Source organism: Typopeltis vanoorti, chromosome 14, assembly GCF_054136105.1.
Source record: "Typopeltis vanoorti isolate ZY-2024b chromosome 14, IOZ_Tvanoo_1.0, whole genome shotgun sequence".
Taxonomy (NCBI): Eukaryota; Metazoa; Arthropoda; class Arachnida; order Uropygi; family Thelyphonidae; genus Typopeltis; species Typopeltis vanoorti.
In genome coordinates this window covers 47,860,001-47,875,700 of record NC_143562.1, presented here as the reverse complement: position 1 = coordinate 47,875,700, position 15,700 = coordinate 47,860,001, and the positions used below count along the sequence as shown (strand labels likewise).

Below are 15,700 nucleotides of genomic sequence, written 5' to 3'. Positions count from 1 at the left end.
TATTGTGGAGTATGTTAGTTCCTTTGGTAGAAACGCATATCTAAGTAAGAGCCGCACACTAAAAAGGGAAGGTAAAGATCTGAATGGCAAAGCTAAAAAAGTTTTAAAAGTAAATGGGCCATTTCTACACATTTTTCAAACTTTAATACCGAAAATTATAAAAAAGCAGTTTTGTAAAAGCAAGGAGACCCCAAAATCTTCAAGATGGAATAGTTGCAACGATCGCATAAATGAAAATAGATAACGTTCGAGGTAGTGAAAAAATACAGAGATTTCTGCAGCTATGGAAGCAAAGGTTTAGTTATGCAGGTATTCAACAAAGACTTATGTTCTGAAGAAATTCTTACTTATTGGAAAGTGAGAAGAATAATTTCGGTATAAAAAGTTGTATTCAATAATGTACAAATTGTACACCAATATATCTTCGTTAAGTCACATAAATAAATTATTTATAAGAATTACACAACTTGAAGTAAAGTATCTTATGAGCAACATTTAGGAGAGCAAATGGAATTAATGAGAGAGAGAGAGAGAGAGAGAGAGAGAGAGAGAGAGAGATACATGATGCTCTCATGCTGTTTCAGAATTATTTGCAATGGCGCGGAAAAATCTTTATTGCTACATTATAGATTTTATGCAAATATTTGACTTACTAAATTGTTTGAAATTTAAAAAGAAAAAGTAAAATAGAAAAAATCCAAAACGTTATCTTCTAGTGAATTGAAAATATTATGACATAACTAAATTTTGAGTAACTTAAATTTAAAATGCTATTTCAGAGAGCCGGCATGTACAGATGTTCGCTTTCTCCCTATATGTTTCACCTTGAGGTGAAAGGACATGGTAAAAGAGTGTATCCCAGAAAACATGGGAATGACTATGAACTAAAGAAATATACATCACTTGAAATACTCTTCTGTTTTTATGGATAATAAGAAAACTGTAAAAGTATATAATTCAAAAACTACACAAAAATTCCGAGGACTAAGTAATGCAAAAAATCTTTAGGAAAACCAAAACAAGCTAATAGGCAAAATTTAGAATAATTTATCCTATATATTTAACTTAGTAGTCTCAACATTTTATTGCTTGCTTGTAATTTGTTCAAGCTTGTTCTTATTTAAGGCTTATTTTGTTCGCTGCTTTAAACGAAATTTTGTAGGTAAAATATTTCTGTAAAATGGTTAACTGTTTTTGACTGTAGTTTTTGTAGAGAAATAAAGGGAAAAAACCGTTAATAGAAACAGTTACTTTGACCTTCCCATCTTTTGAATTAATTATTAAACTCCTTTCTTCTTGGCGTACTCGTCATCAGTGTCTGATATTTCGGTTTCTGATATCCATTCAAACTCTAGCACGAATAACAATTCGCAAAACGTTACTTGAAACAATACACCTTCATTCAGTATTCCAGTTTGTTTCATAGGCATTCGAATGGGTTTTAATCAAGATCTTGTGCACTTAAGTCTTTCGACATCTTTTTTCCTCATTCCGTATATCTCAGTAGAACTTGCACTACACTATAAAATGGGCATCATACTGATAAAGCGTAGAAGAAGCCTTCAAATAAAATCACCAGAGTGTATAACGTGTTACATTATTCATATAAACTGTAACTCTTTGTGACACCTCCACCATCAAATTTCACAAAAAGTGCCCTCTTTATTCATATATGTATATATATATATATATATATATATATATATATATATATATATATAATTAAGAATCAAGTTTAATAAAGTTCCCAGGAGTATACAGAATTATTTGTAGTTGTGGTAAACCTTACTACGGAAAAACTGATAAATCAATCTTTCTCGGTCTTGAAGAGCACAAAACAGACATCTCTTATAATAGGATCCGAGCCAGCGCCCTCGCCAGCCACGTCTCTTGTTCTCTGTAAATTCTGATGAAGGCCGCCAACGTCAAATAGACGGGAATCAAACTTCTAGTATTCACAAACGTTACGATGAACTTGAAAGACGTATCCTGGAGTCAAAAGAAATCGTCCTCGATTGTATCCACATGAGTAGCAATCTGTCAGATTCGTATAGCTCTGCTGTTAAGTGCTAGCGTTCTCGCGAGATCACACGCACTCGTATAAATGTAGCTAGAACTGAAGCGCGGACTGAGGAAGTTGGCTTACCAACGAAACTAGTTGTGTCTTTATCAAACTTTATTTTTAATTATCTCGGTGGTTTAAGTCATAAAAATTATTGAACATGTTCATAAACCGATTCAATCTGCATACAAATGAATAAATAAATAAATAAATAAATTATATATATATATATATATATTTATTTATTTATTTATTTATTTATTTATGAAATTAAAATTTAACTGACTAGAACCCGAGAAAGTCTAACAAAAACCTTTAATAAATCACGACTAGTTTCATCGGTGTTCCGACTTCTTCAGGTGAGTAAGAAATAACATAAGACTTATAAAAATAACAAGGTAAAAACATGGACTATCCAGCTTAATAAAAAGAAGCAGAATAGTAACAGTCATATTTGAATAGGAGACCGTGTGCTACTGTTGGTATGAGTTGAATGTGTGTGACAGCTAATTTTAGATCGCCAGTATTGGATTATTGCGCTATGGGAATCAGACAAATTGCAGCTTAGATTGTTGCTCAAGTGTGAAGAGTCCAGAACTATTTCTTTTGATTTTATAATTCGTCTTCAAAATTCATCCTTGCATATATATAAATTGGTTGTGCGGTCCCAATCAACTTGATGTGGCCGTTCTTCGAGGTTAGAGTTTGCGGAGAAGAGAACATGACTGGAAAGGAAGCTCGCTCGTGTTCTACTGTAGGAGATATCACGTCTATGTTCCTCAAGACGAAGCGAAATAGATTTATTTGTCTGGCCAAAATAAGATGGACCACAGTCGCACATAACTTTATAAACACCAGGAAAATGCAGTTGGTTGTGTTTTGGTTTTGGTCGATTTAGAAAAGAACGAAGTTTTGGCAGAGTAGTATAGCCGGTCTTTATGTTGAATTTCTTCATAATCCTAGATAGATTCTCTTATGCATTTCTTGCCAAAATAACAATCGCCATTTTGTCAGACATAAGAAGATCATGATGTTAGTGATTCAGCATTTTTGAATCTCCACGATATGTGCGAATGCTCTGATATAATCGATGAACTTATCATGTGAACTTGATCGCTTGATCGCTTGATCGAGTTGATCGCTTTATCGTGTGTACTTGAACATGCACGGTTAAATACATATCATTATGAATGCTAATATGGCTTGTCGAAATCTTAAGATGACGGCTCTGTACCAACCATATTAAGAAGTTAACCTATAACAAACTGTAATTTGCATTTAGACACTTTAGATATATCATGAAGCTCAAGTAGCTCCATAAAATTAGCAAAGTTTAAGCGTGTTGGTATTAATTTATTAATAGTTTATTAAAATATGTTGATCTCTTGGGAAATTGTCGAGTCCCATTCATATAGCTGATATCTTTAGTTTCAATTATGATATCTTAACATTTTTGTTAAACAACAGACAGACCTATGCATGAATATACATAAGCTTACAGATATAAGGATTATTTTTCACTTGAGATCATCAATAAATGTTAATAAATAATACTGTAGCGTTCTTAATGTTAGTGTTTTATTATGAAAGCTTACTCAGCTTCTCTAATAATTGGTTACACCATTTTATTCCACTTTTTGTAATTCAGTTATGTCTTGAAAATATTTTGATATTTTTCCTTCTCAGGTTATCAGAAGGAAATTTATTGCGAGGTATTTTTGTAGCATTTTTCCTTCTTCTACATATGATGCAATTTAGCTAGAAATTATTATGTTCCTGGATAATATGCGTGGATAAAGGAAAGTGTGGTAGTCACCAAGCAATTTACAATAGCAGAAATTTTATTCTCTGTACGTTACAATCTAAATAATTACAACTCTCTTTATATGTAGTGGATTATAATGATACTTCAGTTGATTTCGAGAGAACTCTTTGTTTGTAAAAACCTTCGTTAGAAACCGTATGTGAAGAAAGTAATCTCTAAGCTTTCAAACAAAGGTGAATTAGCTAGTCTCATATGAAGGTCACGGGAAGTTTCTCTCGTAAACTCGGCTTATTTTTATTCTTCAAAACCGACCCTGTGAGTACACATATCTACGTACGCAGAATATTATTGGACAATGAAGGCAATGGAAAACCACATTGTTTTATAATAATATCCTAGTAAAGTAGTTTTGTATCCAACCAACCATTGGATTGAGGGAAAATACACATATATAGTAGATGATTATATTCGTGTAGATAGAATTATGGAGGAGATGACATCTCGGCTATCAAAACGGTTTTTCCACAGTTTCACATTTTGCTAGAAATTGTGATATTAGATAATAATCTGTATATTATTCACAATACTACGCATCATGAGTATTGTAATTATCGTTTATTATGTGTATGAAAATATACAATCCAACAATATGCATTAAAATAATGTTTACATTTAATTCACACACAACTTTCAAATACTCTTGAAAATTCACTAATCTTGCGTTGTAATGTAGTATCTGTACTAAAAGGGGCTAGAAAAGGACTCTTTAAAACAACTCTGTTCATATATTTTAGCCTCTTATTATTTTATTTAATTTTAATCTTTCAGTCCTGGCAAGTTTTATCAGAATGATCAGGATAAACCCTGTCTTTAAGGAATCCTCAGCACCAGAAATCTGAAGTGGTCAGATCAGACGAACGAGGCGACCATATAGTTGAAACTCACAGCTGATCACGCTGGCTTCCGTGAAATGCTCTCCAAATGTACGGATCGACCGATATGTGGAGGGGGGATCCCCAACTGGCATGAAAAACGACTAATTTCATGCTCAGGAGTTGCTGTAGGTGTGGCTGAACAAAATCGCAACTGAGCAGTTAACAATATCCGACTAGCGAATGTCCTCAACGAAAAATGATCCAATGACAAAGGAAGCTGTAAACACTAACCAGACAGTAACTTTGGGTGAATGCAATTGTGGGTATTCACAGCTCCGTTCAGGTGAAAGTGAGCCTCATCTCTCTCTACAAAATCATCCACGACCACGAAGCCTCCAATTTATATCGAGAAACGAATGCTAAAATGAATTTCAATCGACTTTCACAGTCCTTCGGAGGCAACTCCTGTGTCAGGGTTATCTTGAATGGGTAGAAATGCAGAATCCTCCGTAGAATTTTCGAGCCAGTTGTGGAAGGCACATTCATATGTCTTCGTGCCATCAGATTAGTGCCATCATACTGGACAGTATTAATCACCAAAATGACGAGAAAAATCCCCTGTCTATATTTCTGCCCACTCGCACCTGATGAGTTGCGTGATATGCAAATTCCGTGGAGTTCATGTTTATAACGCACCTGATGTTGATTTTTGGAAGTGCATTTTTTTCTCAGATTTTATTACTGCCTTTTCCTGAAAAATTTCGCAGCAATTTAGGAAAAATGTTGTTCATCGTTTTGATAAGACAGAGTCGTTTCTGATTGATATTGAAATTTACATTTTAATTTCAGTAGTTTACAAGATTTAAACACATTGAAATTCCACTAAATAATTTGGCAATCGTGGAAGGTAAAATAAGAAATGAAAAAAAAGCTATCAGATGCTTTGTAAATATAAAAAAAAACTACTTTTGAATTGTTTGAATTATCTAAAACATTTATACCAGTTATTCAACAGGTTGGTTTAGACAATTTTTTCTCAGTGTGAAGTACAGCAATCCTTTCTCATTATAATTAATCAAGTGGTAAAAACTTCAGGGGGTAAAATATTTCATGCGAATTTAAATTTCTTTTCTTTTCTTCTTTCTTTTTCTGAATGCATTCAGCGTGAAGGTGGATGAGTATTTTATCATCGGAAAGTAGATGTATGGGTTCATATATCAAGAGAACCATAGAAGTTTATGTCTGAAAAATAAAATTTAAAATGTTTCGGAGTTAAACGCGTTTAGAGATACCGTATGAATTCTCTCTCTCTCTCTCTCTCTCTCTCTCTCTCTTTTCAGCGCAACTGTTCGATCAGCTGTCTCCATGTTGATGGCGACATATAGATATGCATTTCACGAATTTGAATGCTGCTTATGAGAACAGCCGCATTCCTTTACCGATTACACAGATTGTAATCGGTAAAGGAATGCGGCTGTTCTTTATTAACAGCATATTTAATGAGTCAAAAAGTAATAAAATTGCAATAAGGAAGTCATTTTGTCTCTTTACATGACCTTGGGAGGACTTTAATTATACTAACATGAGGAGACCATCCTCAAAAAGTTCTCGACCGCGGATGACTCATGTTAATTTCTAGAATCCTAGAAGCTATATGGTCTAAATAGTATATTATGCAGAGAACAATACAGACCATATTTATGTGATGAATTCTTCTCCTTTCCGCTCATGGTGGGTTGAGTATCTCAAAGAAGAATTTGTGCCATTTTTTTCTGTCTGCTGTCTTTTTATGAAGTTCTGTTATGGAGTTTAAGTGGGTGCTTTCTTTAATCTTGTCAATCCATTTCTTTCTTTTTCTTCCTGTGCTGCGATGTTCTTCAATTCTACCATTTAATAATATGTTTGGTGGTCTTTCTGTGTTCCTTCTTAAAATATGTCCAAACCAGCTTAGTTGTCTCTTTTTTAGTGCTGTAATTATTATTTCTTTAAAGTTAAGTTCTTCTCTGACTTTTTTCATTTGTTTTTCATTCTGTTCAGTGTCATGTGATCAATTAACAGTTAGAATTGAAGAATGAAGACTGTACATTATACATCTGTTATTTATCTTCTATACGGAACATATTATGAAGGAAAGTTAAAGGAGATATCAATATAAGCTATGCAGATTTTCAACTACTCTGTATGCAGATTATATCATACTCCTAAATAAATCTCGTTTCAATTTGCACTGATGTAAAACATTTTAATAGTAAAAAAATAAAAATTTAAAAAAGTGTAATTTCTTGAATAGTTCTATATATTCCACCAGGATATTTATTTTATGCACACTAATTAGAGGACATGAACCTACACTAGCCGTTTTTTTCTCTCGAAAAGTATATTTCTTATATGTTCAACAAAAATAACTGTATATGAATTTTAAGTAAAAATTAAAAAAAGAAATTAATGTATTTTAACGAGTACTTTTAAAGGTTTTTAACTTATAAGATTAATATGTCCTAATTTGTCTTCTTTGGAATTGCAGTCTGATTGGATTGTGCGGTCGAAGCACAGTTTCTAATGCCATAGAGTATTTATCACGATGATCCAGAGACAAAACTCTAAACTGCAAAATGATGTTGAGGACCAAAACTTTTAATGCTATCATAGCATATTTTTGACCTACAAAAAAGAGAATAAAAGTATTCTTAATTCTTATATTCTTTTAAAATAAATACATTGAAAGTTTCTTATATATACACGTATGTCATTAAATACATGGTTAAATATTTTAACCTAATGTATCCTACAATAATTGAGTCCTCGTTAAGGTTAAGTGTATGCCAACGGCAAATGAAACGCAACTGAATATATAGATGAAATAAGGCAAAAAGATAGAAATGGAGAACTCGACTATGAATCTAAAGACTAGGTTGAATATTTTAATATTTTCCTACATTTTGTTATTATATTTTGTTTTCGTTTGTATTTTTAACATAGATTTTGTAACCAGTTATTAGATTAAAATTTTTATTCGCTTTTTAGCTGACATGTTGCAAAAAACCCGTAATAATATTTAGCTAAAAATTAGTATCAATTGAAGATGGTACCGAAGAAATTTGGTTCCTTATTCCAGAATGTTAATCAGATGCGTCATGGAGTAGACCTTTGTGAATAAATTATTAAATATTTTATATTTTGTACTTTGTATTTTATGTTTATTAATATTTTCTTCACAAGAGGTATGTACCAATCAAGTACCTTTATGCAACCGATTAGGTTCATTTGTTTTGATTTATCGTTCATTAGTTTTGATTTTCTTATACATCCCCTGCTTAATAGCCAACCCTATATTAATGTCAGACAAGTCGGTATCTGAACCATTCTTTCTATAGCACGCGTTCCAATTCGCCTAATATCATTGGAACCAATACCAGCATCCAGTGTTTCATTTCGTCCCAATGGCATTCAATGAGTTTAGAATCTGGACTTTCAGCAGCATTTTAGATCATCGTTTTTCCTCTATCTCGGTATCTTTACATATCTTACATATAAAGATGCATTCTTATATAACTTTTCCTACGTTATGAAAACAATTATTAGGGCAAAGATCTTGTTAAGTTCAAAATTGCTAATCACTACTCTGAGTGTTATTTTATCAAAATTGTGCAAGATACCACTTGTCCTCAGACTGTGAGTTATACGTATAACGTCCATATTCATAGTTGGCAAGTTGTTTGTATTGTATGCTCCTCTGCTAATAGGCTAAAAAATTTGTCACCATAGAATAGGGAACATTTGTTTGTCATTAAATATTTCCTTTCTAAATGATTTAAGCAATTCGCATTATATATTTTGATAATCTCTGTTCAAATTTTAACAGTAAGAAGTAGTGAAGGATAGTTTGCAATTCATCATGTTTTCATTTCTTTATATAATGTATACAAGTAGGAGAGAGAAAAAGACGCTAAGCGATCTACATTTACTTATTTTCTATAGCTATAAAAGTTTCGGAATGGCAGGTAGGATTTTAAAATCGTACTATCGCAAAATTCCTTGCTATAGTGAGAGAGACAGAAATGATTAATAATATCAGCCGTAACCTTTTCCATCAGGTGGTTCAAATATTTCGTTTTATTTTCCTCTTTGATGTTTTAACCATAAAAGTTGCATGTTTTATTATGGACGGCAGGTCTCTTCGATATAAAAGTAAGATTATTTCATTTAATCAACTAGGTTTGATTCAACAGTGACACTGATCATTGCATTGCCTCTACATTTGGATATAAAAATTTGCATAAAATTTTGAATTACAAAGCCACTTATTTCATTAGCCTTTATTTATTATTCATGTCAAAATGAACGATCTTATTAAGCCATGATCTGACTATTTTATAAAGCTGACAAATTGGACAGCATACTAAAGACTTACCAAAACAATTTCTAGGTCCCGCTGAGAAAGGGATAAAAGCATACGAACTTCGATTTCTGCAATTTTCTGGAAGGAAGCGACTTGGATCAAATACTTCAGGGTTCGGAAATACCTCGTTGTCTCGGTGAAGGGCATACATATTAACATAAACATCAGTTCCACTCGGAATTACATATCCATCTAAAACATTAAACCAAATTAGTCAAAAACAGCAGCTTATCAATATTTTCATATTAAGTAAAAAATTGGCCATTTATAAATACAAAAAATAAGAAGATGAACTCCCGACAGATGATGAACTAGCAATTATCCTTCAACAGGAAAAGCCTGGGATTGAATTTCATATTTTATATTTCGTCCCACATACAACACAATTTCGTTCCTTATTTCACAATGATTTTTAAGGAAAAGTGAGTGGGATACCCTGAGTATTAATCAAAATTGATAATTCAATAGTAATGATGAATTAACTTTTTAATAAACTCAAAGGTATACTTAGAAAAAATATTTAAACTATGCTTATTCATTATTCACAGTAATCTGATATTTATTTATTGATACGCCCTTATTTACGTCAGGATCATCAAATAAAGATACACCAATGCCTCAGCAGTAATTCATTTCAATGGAAACATCTCTACTGTTGAAATACAGAGAGGTATAAGATAGGTGACACAATAACTTCAAAATTATTCACAGCGTCCCTAGAAGAAATATTAAAAATAATTGATTGGGAAGAAAAAGGTCTGAAGATAAATGGAAGATATTTAAGCCATTTACGCTCTGCTGATGACACAGTTATTTTTACTTCAACTGCGCATGAATTAGACTCGTACCCATGAACTTCAAATTGCTAGTAAAGCAGCTGGCCTAAATATAATATCCACAGCTATATCCAGCCAGAAATAACAAAAATCAATAATGATGAAATTAAACAAATAGATCATTACATATATTTGATTATATAGAGAAACCTTTGGAGAATTCATGACTAAATTTAACACACGTGAACCACGGTAGTAAGTTTTTTATTACGTAAATATTTCGTCCTAGGTATCTTAGGATATCATCCTATGATGTCCTATGATAGATTTTTGGTCATAATATTTCTTAAATTATCCATACGTACTTAAGCTAGGGAACATTTCGAAAATACAAGTACTTCGCTTATATCAGTTCACTGAAACACATGGAAACAATCAAATATCTCTCCAGCCTGACAGTCATAATACGCATATTAGAATACTATTACTTTATCTCGTTACAGCTTCATACTATATTCAAACGCAAAATGAATGAGCGAAGATAGTTGGAAAGTACCATAACAGAAGATTAATTCAACTAAGAAATTTTAAAATATCCCCTAAATATTGATTTATGTAGTGAAACATTCTGTTTATATTTTGTAGGAACTATAAAATATCAGCATAATATTATCTGTACAGTAATGACAAGTTGTTGGTTTCGTTTCCTCTTCAGAGGGAGTTGCTCTCATCAAAATCACTCTTGCATTGCTGCATACGGTCTACTTCACACATATCACAGCTTCTCAGATTAAAAGTGGAATTTATTTATATCTCCTACATATTTCACTCATTGTAACGTGAGATTCATTCTGGCAGAGAGCAAAAGAATTTCTTACAACATTCAAAATATCAACACGCGATTCAGTTCATATCAACGTGTCCAACTTTTACTTGTCTCGAAAGCAGCTGAGAGAGTAGGAGAAAACACAATTGAAGTTCCAAGGGAACCATACCAGGTATAGTCGTATAATAATAATAATAATAATAATAATAATAATAATAATAATAATAATAATAATAATATTATTATTATTATTATTATTATTATTATTATTATTATTATTATTATTATTATTATTATTATTATTATTATTATTATTATTATTATTATTATTAAATGAATGATAAAAATAATACACATGAATAATTTATGGCCAACACTTCCATAATTATATATAAATTACAATGTAATGCAGATCGATTTGAATGTACTTTTAAACAAAAACTTGTTTAGATATTCCTAAGACGACAAGGATATTTTCTGAACGGAGGACGTGTTTTATTATGATAGAGGACAAACTTTATTTCGAATTGGCACATATTTAATAATAAAATCTTCCCTATTTTAACTGACCCATCACTCAATGTTTCTAGTATCTTAAGTTAATTTGATTTTTTTTTTAATTTTATACTTACTAATATTAATGTCCTCTTGCACATGACGAGCAATTATTGGTGCAGCTGGATATAATCTCAAAGATTCCTGCAAGTAAAAAAACGTCCTTTCACTGCATGATAAAATAACAAAGATATTTGTTTTAAAATCGAGATATAATCAGAATATTTCATTTAACACAGGTACAGGCATTCAGTATGGAACGGTTGATTCGAAATAAATGGCGGACAGAGTATACGGAAAAGGAAACGCCTATAATTGTATACGCCTTATTTTAGGCAACCTAGTCATCTACCATCTGATAATATGTACCAAGGATAATACGTAATGAAAACTGTTTTTATGAGAACGGCTGTTGGTTGAATCGATAAAGCAAGTACATCCGTGCGTCCTACAACAGATGTTTAACAACATCTAAATCCGCACAGTAATGGGAGAATGCCATTCGACGCACATGATTTCTGCTATTAGTGAGAGCTGGAGACCAGCAGCCTCCAGGTTGCAAAAAGGTAGTATGCTTTAGAAAATAAAATCGCATCAGACGATCCTGTCGCAATCATCAGAAAACATCTGAGATTGATTTATGAAGAGCCACAAAATTAGCTAATCTTTCGCAGAGGCAATGGAGAGACCTACAGGAGACAAGGCATTAGTGAACGCAGAGCAAAGGTTTTAAAACCACAAAATATTTTGTTGCCTTTCGCACTATCAGAAAAATCTCCATCTTTCTCAGTTCTCCAAAGGACAAGCTTCCACATTTCAAGGAATATGTTAGACAGGTGTCTATCAGACTCCTTCCACCTGTGGGGCTATCTTATTTCGAACACAGGAAGATCTGCTTTTATTCGGCTAGAAGAATACAAGTCTTATATTCAATACCTTGAAACCGAAGAGTCTGGACTTATAGAGCATGCCATCAACCCTAGACATAGAGTTCATTAGAACAAAACAAGAGTCCTTCACAAAAGTCGGTTTCTCATGAAATGGCTTTATAAAGAAAAATGTGAAACTTTACTTCACTCTCCTAACTTAAACAGATCCGATGATCTAAGCCTATCCCTTTTGTGGAGGTAGTTAAACCAGCTAATCTTTTATAATAAGATTACACTGTTTTCTTTTTATGGGACAATGAAGACAACTCAAAATACATAGAACAAGCGTATAATATATAACATAAATTAAAAGGAAAATCATACGCATGGAGCCTGTGTTTCATTAGTTATTGTTGTGTGAGCACACTCTGTAGTTTTCAGCGATATTAAATTCTGGCAAGCTTAGCGATCTTATTAGGGTTTCCTGTTTAGGCTGCTTTCAGAATGGAGAACCACTGTAGCTTCTTTGAAATTGCGAAACCAGAACTCTTCTTCTAGATAAGGCATGGAAATTTTGTCCCATTCAATCGTGTGGCTTGTGTGGAAGAAGTGAAGGACTAATCCGGAGCTATCTATTCTGTTGTTTTTAACATGTCCTACGTGTTCCTTTTTTCTTATTTCAAGACTTCTTGATGTCTGACATATGTACTTTAGACCACAGGGGCAAGGGATATTGTAAACTCCAGCGTATTTGAAGAAGGCATTGCTGTATTTTGGTGACCTTAATATGTATTGGACCGTCTTGATCGGTTTGAAAGTTACTCTAATTTCAAAGGGTTCAAAGAGAGTTACAATCTTTTTTGACACTGTTCGTGCATACCGGATAGCAATTGAGGATTTATACTGAGTCTTGGCAGATTGTTGTGTGGGAGTTTCTCTGAAGTATCTTTTTAATTAAATTTCTTGGATAGCCGTTGTTTACCAGAGTGTGTGATATATGAGTTGATTCGTCTGAAAGATCTGCAAAACTGAAAGATCTGCCATAGCCAAGTTAGCCGGTCTTCAGCGTGACAGCAGGGTTTTTCTGCCAGTTTATGTGGGTTTTTTTAATCTCGAATGCTTGGAAGGTTGTGGGCCTTAAAGGCCTGTTAAAGCCATTGGGATAGGATTATATTATTTAACTAATTATTTTTTTAATTTTATGTACGTTTTTTAATAAGTTAGGAAATTTAATGACCTTCTTTTTCAGTTATCTTACATTAACTACTTTGGTGACGCCTTTCTGAATTGTCAGTCATTGTTCTTTAGCTTTGTGCTGAAGATGCCCTTGATTCTCAGGCGAAAATTATACTAATAAATAATATTTAACGTGAGTTAATTTCAGTATTATAATTTATTTAAACATACAGGAGGATTTGTTTCTTTTTGACTTCTATTTCGTAACGGAATTCGACTTTTTTTTTAAATTAAAGATTTTTTTAGATTCCCGTTGATGAAGTGAGGAGCTGAAGGATCTTCCTCGGCTAAGTTAGCCGGTCTTGGACGTGGACAGGAAGGTTTTTTCCTCAGTTTATCCTGGGATTTTTCATTCCGCAAAGCAGGCAAACCGGCCTTGAGAACTCAACACTACGGACATAAGATACACCGAGGAGTATGGCTGACACCTTATCCTGTGAACGGTTTGAGGTACGATGATCAATAAATCCTTGACACCGCAAGGTAAAAGAGGGGAAAAAGAAGATGAGATGAGATGAAAGATTTTACCCATTATTTATGCCAGATTACACAAATAATAGAATAACGGGGAAATATCGGCAGATGACCCCATCGTATGTTGGTTATACTGTTTTATTTGAAAAGTTCTACAAACGCTTTCCATAAGAAAATTTGCCTTGTTTGCCTGTAGATTACACGTAGTAGTAAAATGGCGACACACGAACAGGACAAAATGTGTATTAGACTAACATGGAAAGTAATTCTAATTTTTCTCCATCTCTAGTTTCGTTTCCTGTGAAGATTTTCAAAAGGTGAGTTTATTATCCCTAAATATCTCCAACGCTGAAAATCTCGAAGAATCACATATATAACCAGCTAGCAGTAATGTGCAGAACGGAGCTTGATCTATTGCCAAACGAATGGCGCAACGTCCAAGAACATATCATTCTATGCAGAGAAAATAACCAAACCGAACGCATACTGAACTATCTCAGAGCATATGCATATATAAAATATTTATAGTAATATTCAAATGTTACCTTGACTACACAATCAAAATATTTCAATTTATTCAAATCCTCCTGTGTGATTTCGCGTCCTGTGTCTTTCCCGAATATACTGTAGATCTCGTCTTCTATTTTATCTTGTACTTGAGGATACAGTCCTAGAGAGTAAAGGCACCAGCCCACTGCTGTCGCTACAGTAGTATAACCCTAGATAGGAATACATGCGTTTATTTAGAAACATCGAAGATAATATATATATATATATATATATATAAATTGGGTCACAGAATACATCTCTTCTGCCACCAGAGCTCTCTACAGTCCTAAGAGTAACGAAAACAAGTCCTAAGAATAACATAAAAGATGGCAGATATTTCGTGTACAGAAATTTCTATACAAATAGAAACGCCCAAATCTACAACACACAATGAAAGCAACCTCACTTCTAGAAATATTCAAGGCACCTCTCTTCTGCAATAACCTCAGGACAGGGGAATAACGAAGAAGCCATACCTGATAGCTGAATAAAGAGGATGTGAGCAAGGGATGAGGAGCATAGATTTTTGGTATGGAGAGTGGTTGGTTATTGAAAGTGTGGTGAATGAATTTAAGTCGAGGTGCGGTGTGCTGTGCATGTGAGGGTGAGATCTCCCACGATGAGTCTCTTGACTACCTGGAGATCTGTTAATAATAATAATAATAATAATAATAAGAAGAAGAAGAAGAAGAAGAAGAAGAAGAAGAAGAGTCGGCAAAGAAAAACCAGCTTTTCTTCCCCCTCATGGACTTGGTATGCTGGGAGAATCAAGTCACAGGAGAAAATGTATGCCTAATCTTCCCATGGCGCTATTCACAATCCCTAGAAAATTTTCACCAAAGAATCCAAGCTGAAATGATGGGCGCCATGACTCTTACGATTCTGCGAGCTAGACATAGTTCGGATACATAGTTCCCATGTAAACTATGTATCCGAGCGCCTACAGCGGAAATAATGAGTATAACTGTCTAATCTAAAGAATAAGCAAGCATCTTCACAAGGGGATCCTTCATAATATTCGCAAACGTTCATTAAGTGGAATCTTCCATACAGAACTAGAGCCGTTTTTTCTGATGCTAACATACAAGGGACAAAATCGCATACAAGGGTGGTCTTCCCACCAATTCTAATACTGCACAAATTTTATTCTGATTCATCGGAGAATTTCCTCGGTCACATATCGGTCACACTTTCCTGGGGTGCACCATTAACCGCAAATGATCCATACAGTCGTACACTCAGTCTGCAGCTGTCTCTTTATTACTGTGAAAGCAGTGATATATAATTTTTATCTCCGACGCATAAAAATTGACA

At 33.4% G+C, this 15,700-nt stretch overlaps 1 protein-coding gene across 1 annotated transcript in view; it reads right to left on the bottom strand.

The window, feature by feature from the left end:
- Positions 1 to 7,190: 7,190 nt before the first annotated feature.
- Positions 7,191 to 15,700, bottom strand: part of LOC150099431 (cytochrome P450 4C1-like) — an 85,676-nt gene continuing 77,166 nt past the window's right edge. The window contains exons 8-10 of the mRNA XM_090404345.1: positions 11,336 to 11,402; positions 9,114 to 9,293; positions 7,191 to 7,363 (exon numbers count right to left, since the gene is read on the bottom strand). Of these exons, the coding sequence (XP_090260471.1) occupies positions 7,191 to 7,363; positions 9,114 to 9,293; positions 11,336 to 11,402 (420 nt within the window). The remainder of the gene's footprint in view (positions 7,364 to 9,113; positions 9,294 to 11,335; positions 11,403 to 15,700) is intronic.